Here is a 10,412-nt window from a genome sequence, read left to right as displayed (position 1 = left end):
CATCAACAACAAATCTCATAACATTTCCCCCTGAAAATAACACTTGACTGAACACTTGTATAAGTGATAACAGTCAAACATTATGAGGCTACTTAAAAACATGATAATAGGCTACATCTTATCAAAGTATTTAAGTCATATACCCATCAAAACCAAGGTATTATATTTCATTATTTGAAATTGCTAGACATGTATGTAAATCACTGTATAAAATGTACTGTATAACTAAGGTTTGATATGTTTTGATAAATCCTACAGCCTGTGTCTTTTAAAGACAACACATAGACAGTGTATTTATGTATTTATTTTACCTACTGGTAAAATAAATTGTGATAACGGGGCAGTTTACATCGCAGCTGAGACAAACGTGGGCCAAATAACAACTGTCATGTCTAATCTGATTATGTGTGCTGTGTTTTTAATTGCTCATTTATTCTTTTTAAATAATGTTATTTCATATTATTGTACTGTGTAACAAGCACCCATGTGACCCTTGGATCTGCTCCTGAGTGTTATTTTCGTGTTACATCATCTTACATCATATTAACAGGGGATGTCCCCAAAGCTGTGATGCGGATGAAAAGTGGAGGATGTTCATTGGAAGAGGGGAATTAAAAGTGCGCAACATGATGTTGCGCACTTTTAATTTCTTCTATTTTTGTTTTACATGGACACATCAATGAGGTGTTTCACTTGAATACCCTAATACAAACACACACATATTATCGGAAGAGATATGGAGAGCAGCTATTGAAGTATCTATTTCGATTAAGACCTCCAGAGATTGTTGATGTTTTAAACGTTTCGTTCTGTGTATTATTTGAAGTCATATCACACGGGCTGTGTCAATTAAGCCAAACACACAAAAAAGCCAAAGCAAATGTCCACATTGGATAATAAAGTTGTTCTATTCCATTCCATTATATTTAAACTTCAGTGAAGCTCTTATTTTATTGTCAGAGGGAGCTTCAGCCTCTGTCACACAAGTCTTCCGGAAGATGTGCGACTGTCGTAGCGGGCTTGTGTTTCCTGTTTACGGGCGGGAAGAGCGAAAGAACCTGAACCACCACGGGTCTGGCATCGTTTACTACCCTCACGTCTCTGCTGCGGGTTTGTGTTGGTCTCTTAGCTAGCTAGCTGAACTATCGTCAATATTAATGATACACGCGAGTTCTCGCGATCTATATCACTATCTAAACCGGACCGTTGCCTACAGTTTAAAGGGGTTTGACGTGCAGAGCGTATGGATATGGAGGTCCCCGCGGACTCCGGTGGCGGCGGTGCAGCAGAGGGCCCGGCGGCGGGGCGAGTAGCGGAGATCCGCTGCCCGGTGGGAGCGCGTCCCATGCGTCTGATGGAGTGGAAAGTCAAACCCGGGTCCCTGGTTAATGTGGACTCTGTGCTGGCGCTATGTGCTCCGATCGCGCTGGAGAAAGAGGCCGAATCAGAGCCGCGAGAACAGCCGAACAGGCTGCCGGAGAAGCGGCTGAAAGCGGACCGCGCCGGGGTGGTGAAGGAGCTCTGCTGTCAACTCGGACAAGTCATCTCGCCTGGGTGAGTCGGCCAGCTCAAGTCGTTACTGTACATATTGCTGTGTCAATTTAGTTGTTTTCAGTGTGATATTGTGCGGAGCGTTTACTTGCCATGGAGTTGCTTAATCGTTCACTCACTGGCGTACATTTGTTTAGCATCCCCTGGCTGGTAGGGTAGACTTACTTAGCTGTGGTTGGCTAGCGATGCTAACCCAGGCAGGCGCGCATGCGCGGGAACACCGATGTCTACATCATCATCGGGATGAACAAAAAATGTCAACATTGATTTACTTTGACATTATTATTCGCACGGTATTTAATTATCCAATAGTATTGACTCTCTTGACTATTATGCATGAATAGGTCAGACATACAACAGTGCGTTTTGTGATACTTCAACATACTGTTGAATTGTCATTGGTACTGTAGCTTATGAATGAATGAATGAATGAATGGTCTTTATTGTCATTGATATAGTACAGGTACCAAACAACGAAATTTGGGAGGGGGGGCTCCCCTGGTGCTAGGAAAAAAAACTAAAAACAAGAAGGGAAAAGAGCTGGTTTACATAAATAAAGGCTATGTACACTGTCCACTATATACAAATAAAACACTGTGCTGTACTCTATGCTATACCTATTCTAACATTTCCTATCTCTGAACCTTATGTACCCGAGGGTTGTCATATTGCACATAGTGTTATTGCACATTCATTTAAAGTGTCGCAGTTTGCAGGTTTGAAATGTTCACAGTTATGTTTCAGTATTATTATTAGGAACATTGAAACGATATGTATTTTTTGCTCTGCTGTGGTGATTCGCAGATGATGTTTCCTTGTAGGGGAATCATGATATATCAACTGTCTCTTTTCCTCCAGTGGTGTCATCGTCAGAATAGAAGAATGCAGCCATCCCATAGTGATGAAGGGTCTGTGCGCTGAATGTGGCCAGGACCTGACACAGTAAGTTTACATACAACCACATTCATTTACACAAGACTTGCTCACAGTGTCAGTGCATTTTTGCATATCAAATTGTGACTCTACTTTATCTGTCGTTAGGCAACACCATGTTGTCATAACTCTTAGAGAGGAGTCTTATCTAACTCTTATAAAGATCCACTGTACATAGGATATGATGCTAAACTCATTACACCCTCTCTACTTTCTCTCAGGCTACAGAGCAAGAATGGGAAACAGCAAGCACACATCTCCACAGCAACAGTCTCGATGGTGCACAGTGTTCCGGAGTTGATGGTCAGCTCAGAGGTGAGCCCGATAGTTCCCAATATCACCTTGCAGTTGTTCTTTCAGATTACCTGTGTTGGAACCCAGCTTTGCATTTCTATACCCGATGCCCCTTTTTCTAAATGGTCTCTGTGACTATACCATAGGTCCTCATTTATATTAATGTAGCAAGAAGATTGGATTCATATACAGTAGTTAAATAGCCATTTTGTAATATCATCGTAATAGGAGGTGAGTGGTTTGTTATTGGACAAGTGGAACAATTATATTACACAAGTGGAATAAGAAGCTGTCCTTAATGTGCATTTGGACTCAAAGGCTTGTAAATAACCCCCCCCCCCCCTCTCTCTCTCTCTCTCTCTCTCTCTCTCTCTCTCTCTCTCTCTCTCTCTCTCTCTCTCTCTCTCTCTCTCTCTCTCTCTCTCACCCCTACCCCAACACATCTACACACAGCAAGCAGAGCAGCTGGGCAGAGAAGACCAGCAGAGATTGCACAGGAACAAGAAGCTGGTGCTGATGGTGGATCTGGATCAGACACTGATACACACCACAGAGCAGCACTGCCAGCGCATGTCCAACAAGGTGCACACACCACCCCTACCCACAACCTGTATACCTGCATCCTACCCACAATACCTCAATGAATCTGAAAACATAAAGTCATTTCGGTTCTTTGATATTTTAGAATAGCTTTTCTATGTAAGACCTTTGCTCATGAGCAGATCTTTTTGTGAATGACTGAATTTGTCTTGATATACAACATCAAATATCAATGAGTCTCAGCTCTAGGCTTACATTAGAAATTATTTTTTTCATTTTTAGATTACATGCCCCTTGTATGACAGTCACCACACAATTGAATAAAGACCTGAATGGCAGGATAGCTCAAATAGTGGGGGGGGCAGAGGACACCTTTTGAAGAAATCATGCCTTTTGTGATAAACTCTTTACACAGACCAAGGGCAAGGCAGTTTCAGCTATAGGGCCCACACAGATGTCCTCTTATTAAACATATGAACAAAGTGCCATGTATGTGTGGCCTATTAAATAGTTTGAAGAAATGTAACAGAAAAGGGTTGGAATATATTTGTTTTGTTATTGCATCCCTAGTTTCAATAATCTACATGTAAACGAGTAGAAAAGGACACATTACTGCTCTCTAGCATCTCCTGATTAAAATGATACATTAAAAATGATTCCTTATGTGATGTTAGTGTTAAGAAATATGACCATTTCGAAAATGGCCACCAGGGGGTGTAAGACCAAATCTGTGATGGCGCTATAGGTAAACATTCCCCTGTGCTGGCTCTGTAACAAATGTAGTGTTTTTAATCACAAACGTCCCAATCCCTCCAAAATATTACCTCTCGCCGCTCCACTAAAACCTCTCATGGTTGTATGACTGGTTTTCTTCCAGTACATAATAAAAGATGTTAGTATGTCCCAACATTGGCAGAGGTTGATGTTTGAGTGTTCCCTCATGTACAGAACAGACTGATTATGCCCCTCGTCTTGTTTGTCATGTTCCACAGGGGATCTTCCACTTCCAGCTGGGGCGTGGGGAGCCCATGCTACACACACGACTGCGTCCACACTGCAAGGACTTCCTGGAGAAAATTGCCAAGCTCTATGAGCTTCATGTCTTCACCTTTGGGAGCCGCCTATATGCACACACCATAGCAGGTACTTTTTGAATGCTTATCTGTGCATTGAATGACCACCTCACAAAAAACCATTATCTTAGATAAGGGTTATTGAAAAGGTCTTGGAGGGTAATTGATATTGAAAACATACTTTCTCCTCTACAGTACTTTTACTTCACTTCTGAATGGTCCATAAGGCTAGCCAGATGATGTCATACTGCTGAACAGTCTGTTATGCTAGACAGATGAGGTCATGCTGCTGAATGGTCTTTAATGCCAGCTAGATGAAGCAAAGTGTGACACAAAACAGGACTTGTTGCAAGCGTGCCTCAAATTGATTGATTTAATTGTTTTAGATGCAAATCTTGAGTACTGGGTAACTATCAGCTGTTGTATTTCCAATGTAACCATTAGGGGGCAGCATTTGCCTTAGTTTTGTGTCCAGTACTCATCCTACGCTTAAATGTGTACATTTTGCGCTGGTATCATGGACGCAGATTAAGACTAATCCTAGACTTATAAAGCATCCTCAAGGGAGATCTTCCAGTGCGAGTGTGATTTAATCCTGGACTAGGCTTAAGCCTTGTCTGTGAAACCGGCCCATTATTTGTTTCAGTCACTAAAGACAGAATTTCTGATCACTTTGTGAGCCTCTCACAGAATAAAGATGTTAGAATGTAGTCTCAATGTTTACATGGAGCCTATTTGGTATTCACTCTATAATTGGTAAGGCTGTGGGGAGATTATTCTATACTGAACACCCCCACTGAAGCACTGCCCTGAGGTTGAATAATGAATGTTTAATACAGTTTAGATTGGATTCTAGCACAGCCTGTAGAGCACAGAGGACAGTTAGATCTGAATTCTTTGACAGGTAGAGAAGGGTTTGTTATGGGGTTTAGGAGACAACGGCTGGCCCCGGGTTCAATAGCAGCCGGTTCTGTGCTCCATCGTCTTTGTTACTTCTCCAGACACAAGACAAATCCCGATAAGACGCAGGGGCATTTAGTTTTCTCCCCTTGATGTTTTAATAAGTGCCCACTGAATGTACAATGATAGTTCAAGCCACACACACTGCTGCCTGAGATAAAATCTAAGAATTTTGTGTGACCAAAAATAGAAAGGTAAAAGACGCACAAAAAGCAGTGAAGTGGCTCCAAATTGATATAAAAAGCTTTCTCCTTTGTTATTGGTAAGCTATTCTGTGTATCACAGTGGAGGCACAGAGATTGTGGTTGGCAAAACGGCGCTGCTGCTCCCCTGAACGCATCTCCTCTTTCCAAGCACATTGAAAAGGATTGCGAATGCAGACTGCAGCCTGGCTAAAAGCACAGCCCAGCGACTTCATTCAAAGCTCTCCTGCCTCCACATATAATTGATTTTGATTGAGTCCATCATTCCGTCCTATAATTTTTTTTTGCTTGTTATGTCCTATCCAGGCTTCCTGGACCCTGAAAAGAAACTCTTCTCCCACCGAATCCTGTCGAGAGACGAGTGCATTGACCCCTTCTCCAAGACGGGCAACCTAAGGTGAACGCTAGTTTCTGGCAGAGTTGATAGCAGAATAGCTCTGAAAAGAACACACATTCAACAAAAGCCTCCAACACACCTGGCAAAAGCAACTTGAGGACATTCAATCAGGGTAGTTTTCTGTCTAAAGTTGGAGAGACTCATGTAACGTTACCCTTTCCGAACATTGGAGATAGATTCAGTCATTCTTGTAAGGAATTAAAGTATTCTATAGGGGTGTGTTTAGTTTTACTTAGCAGCTGCTGAAGAATTCAGTGGAAGAATTCCCAGAATGTAATCTTTTGCTTTAATTATTGCAACCAGGAAACCTTTGTGTTGATTAAAGCTTGGCAATAGTCCAGTCATCCTTTGTTGCCCCCCACAGACAACATGCCATAAAAGTTTGCCGGCTAGCTTTTGGCTGGCAGGGCTGCACATGTGCCAGGGAATAATATCTTTGCAATATTCCTTGTCATCAGTGGCTCCTGTAAAAGGATGCCAAGAATGTCTTTCTGTTATTAAATCAAAGTACTAGTGATGGTGAGCTGAAGATAGACTCTGGTTATGAGCTGAAGATAGACTCTGGTTATGAGCTGAAGATACTATTAATATATAATATTGCTGAAGTGGCACTGGCTGTTACAGACTGATGTAATGCCTGTTTCATGTTGTGTATGTAACCATGTACCTTCCAGCAATCTGTTCCCCTGTGGCGACTCTATGGTGTGTATCATTGACGACCGAGAGGATGTGTGGAAGTTTGCCCCCAACCTCATCACAGTGAAGAAGTACATCTACTTCCAGGGCACAGGTGACATCAACGCACCACCTGGATCTCGGGAAGCCCAGATGGCACGGAAAGGTACAGTTCTTTTTCGGACTTTTATTCAGAATTTATTTTTTTCTGACATTTATTTTTTCTGCGTAAGTATTACTAAATCTTGATTTAGTCACTACTAAACTTGAATGGGTTGCACCAACCACACTAGTTATGACGTAGACCTTAGTAACTACTAAATAATTGTACATACCCCTAAGGTGGTGTAAGTTATAACTAACTTGGAGCTAACCGTAGTTACCTCAGCGGAGATAAAGTAGCCTGCCGAAGCAGGGGAAAACCAGCCTATGGAAGATAGCGATTCAGTCAAGCTTTTACAGTATACAGTCACTTTCTCCTCCTTGTCTGGGCATAAACCACAAAAAGAGATACTCAGATCGTTATACATGGCATTTTAAGACCAAACCAATGGAATGATCAGTTTCACTTTAAAAGTTCATGGAAGAAAGCAGGTACCTGTGAAAAGGATGCAGGTTTTTAGGGGACTGGGAGCATAACTTTGCCCAGCAGACTTTTAAAATGGCACAGTGTTGTGTTCATGTTTGTTTGTCTGAAAAGGCTGAATGAATGCTAGGGATAGAAGGACCGAGGTTTAATAACAGATTATCATCACCGCCGCATTCATGCTCAGCCACTATTAGCCTGAATGTCCATAAATAGATGACTCACCTATGTCCTCTCAGTGTCGATGTGCATCAAAGATACCCTATCATAGAGGACAAAGATCTTGTTTTATAATGCATGGGTCTGTTGATGTGGACTTCCTGATTGAGAGCTTTTCTCCAGAGATCTTGTCAATGGACTATAATGCTCTTTGTGGTAAGCACAAGAGGAAACCCGGGAGAAGCCACAGAGGAGGATGAGTGCTTCTATGGACCCACTCCTGAGGGACGGTTGCAGTCCCAGGGCTCCCCCTCCATTCACGCCCACTCTCAATTTGTCAAATCAATTAGAGAAGTGCTTCTAATGGTAGTGATATCACCTATTTGGACAGCTGCCAGGTCCTGTGATGGGAGCCTATTAAAATGTATAGTGGGTAAATTACTGGGGGAGGGGGGGGGAGTGTTTGTGTTTATGTTTAGGAACAAACTACAACCATACTGTCAGTATTTATTTTCCTGCAGTACCCATTGCTTTAGTTCTGGGAAGGTCGATTCAATCTCATTGTATCTTCATTCACTCATGACACCTATAGAAACGCCAGTGGTTGAGGTGACGTATGCACAGTGCCTGTGTGTTCAAGGTGCTTCTGGGTCTTCTTGTGGTGACTGTTGTGTGTTCTGATCCAGCAGGCGGCCAGGCCAGCAAGGCCACCGAGGGCTCTGAGCCGGCAGGAACGTCTGGAGCGGAGGAGCAGAGCAACGGCCTCAGGAAACGAGGGAAGGACCACAATAACGGGGGGAAGGTCGAGTCCCCCACCCCCACAGCCACTCAGGAAGTAACGGCCAATGAACGGACTCACCCAGATACTGTCGGGGAAGGGGAGGTTCAGGTTCAGGTTCAGGTTCAGGCTCAGGGGAAGGGGTTTGAGGCTGAGGCTCCCACGAGTACAGCAAATGAAAAAGACAGAAGGAATGTGAAAGGGGAGGATGGTAGCAGGACATTGGTCACAGGGGAGGCTGCTCAGGTTGGGCCAGACTCATCCACTGCAGCGCAGGAGACGAACAGCCTGGACTTTGACCTCTCCAGCGATAGTGACAGTGACTCAGGTGCAGTTAAACCTCCCTCACCCGACGGTGAAAGTGAAGGGGAGTCCAGTCGGTCAAGGAAATCCAGGCAGGAAGGAGCAGTGGTAGAAGAACCCACAGGTGGGGCCGGGGGGAAGGAGAGCGATAAGGAGGGGGGGAAGGAGAGCGAGAAGGAGGGGGGGAAGGAGAGCGAGAAGGAGGGGGGGAAGGAGAGCGAGAAGGAGGGGGAGATTAAGGGGAAGAGTGTTGGGGATAACATCTCCGATGCAGGGGAGCCCTCGGGAGTTCTTCTCCCAGACCCAGAGCTGGGTAACGGCTGCGCGGACAGGAGGGAGGCCGAGACAGAGTCCCAGAACAGCGAACAGTCAGGGGTCACCATGGGAGAGGAGTCCCTGGACCAAAGTATGGAGGATGAAGAGGATGAGGAGGAGGAGGCTGACCTGGACCAGGACGATCACCTGATCTACCTGGAGGGGGTGCTGGAGCGTATCCACGGCGAGTTCTTTGTCCGCTATGAGGCCTACCTGAAGAAGGAGAGGTCAGAGGAGCCGGACATCCGCAAGATCGTCCCTGAGCTGAAGAGCAGGGCACTGGAGGGAACCACGGTGGTGTTTAGTGGTCTGTACCCCACCAACTACCCCATGGAGAGGACGCGCGAGTGCTACCACGCCAAGGCACTGGGGGCCAAGATAGGCAAGAGCCTGGTCCTCAGCTCCAAGGACCCCAGCCGGACAACGCACCTCATTGCTGCACGAGCTGGTGAGAGACCTCAGTATTTGCTTGTGAATGGGGAATAATGTGTATGATGTTGACTGTGAATGTAGAGCATAGACGTGTGGTTCTCTTTTTGAATGATTATATCCACAATAGAGGTAGATCCATGTGTCCATGGTAGGGCTGCAACTAACGATTATTTTGGTAGTCGACTAATCTGTCAATTATTTTTGCGATTAGTCGTGTGGCCGCGGTAGTGGCCGCGGGCTCCAGTGCATGTTGTACCTCACCTTCTCAAGTCTGCACACCTGTGAATGTCACCCTGTTGTCCAGTCTCTCTGGCTTAACATACGTTCCCATTGCAAATTCAAATAATGACTCATGAAATATTTGAATTTGGACCTTCCAAAACATTTAATACATACAATAATCAATCTTTGTTTCAATGAAACAAAATAAATAATAAACGGATTTATGCTTCTGCGTCACACCGACGACGCGCACCTTCCCCAGAATCTCAAAAAGGGGCTAGTGCTACGCAGAACAACGCAGACCGCACTGCACGTGATTGGTCCGCTTGGTAGCATGTGACTCTGACATGTTTCTGACTGCCTCGTCGGCCTGAATGCGCAAGCGATGATAGAAATGTTGTTTACATTTTCTGTAATGAGCAGGTTTGAAAAAATTAAGATAACCGTCGCATTATCTTAGTTTAATATAATTTCATGTTTCATGTTAATGTTACCTTTTTTTATAACAAGCTTTAAAAAAAAAAAAAAAGTTTTAATTTTTTTTATTTTATACAAAATACGATTAGTCGACACTAAAATTCCACGTCTACGAGTTTTTATGATCGACGTCGTCGATTATGTCGACTAATCGTTGCAGCCCTAGTCCATGGTCCATGACCCCTGTTAAACTCTTGTCTACAAAGACACTTCTTTCAGTCATGGCTTTGTTAGTTTGGCATGATTATATTATGTAACCTGCCAACTAATAGAAAAGTCTGCATTCATTTCAGAAAATCAATTCTTGCATCTGGATATCTGCTTGTCAACGTGTAGCCTAATAAAACCTAGTTATGAGTCATTTGAAACGGATTAGGTCTTTCATCTGCTCCCCAAGGTATTATTTAATTAGAATCTCAGCCTTATGCTGAACTTTGGTTTATTTAATTTTAAATGTTGGCCCAAACAACCTTTATAATTAAAAAAAACAGTCCTTGGATTGACTGGAGGACAA

At 43.8% G+C, this 10,412-nt stretch overlaps 1 protein-coding gene across 1 annotated transcript in view; it reads left to right on the top strand.

The window, feature by feature from the left end:
• Positions 1 to 1,243: 1,243 nt before the first annotated feature.
• The window catches only part of ctdp1 (CTD (carboxy-terminal domain, RNA polymerase II, polypeptide A) phosphatase, subunit 1), a gene marked incomplete at both ends in the record, with an annotated part of 62,641 nt that continues 53,472 nt past the window's right edge, over positions 1,244 to 10,412 (top strand). The window contains 9 exons of the mRNA XM_080531763.1: positions 1,244 to 1,554; positions 2,410 to 2,493; positions 2,706 to 2,799; positions 3,232 to 3,360; positions 4,311 to 4,461; positions 5,861 to 5,951; positions 6,626 to 6,792; positions 8,058 to 8,576; positions 8,727 to 9,215. Coding sequence (XP_080387889.1) covers positions 1,244 to 1,554; positions 2,410 to 2,493; positions 2,706 to 2,799; positions 3,232 to 3,360; positions 4,311 to 4,461; positions 5,861 to 5,951; positions 6,626 to 6,792; positions 8,058 to 8,576; positions 8,727 to 9,215 — 2,035 coding nt within the window. The remainder of the gene's footprint in view (positions 1,555 to 2,409; positions 2,494 to 2,705; positions 2,800 to 3,231; positions 3,361 to 4,310; positions 4,462 to 5,860; positions 5,952 to 6,625; positions 6,793 to 8,057; positions 8,577 to 8,726; positions 9,216 to 10,412) is intronic.

This window comes from Nansenia antarctica (genome assembly GCF_963989245.1).
Source record: "Nansenia antarctica genome assembly, chromosome: 5".
Classification (NCBI taxonomy): Eukaryota; Metazoa; Chordata; class Actinopteri; order Argentiniformes; family Microstomatidae; genus Nansenia; species Nansenia antarctica.
Note: the sequence above shows the minus strand (reverse complement) of the source record. Positions and strands in the feature narration are given on the sequence as shown.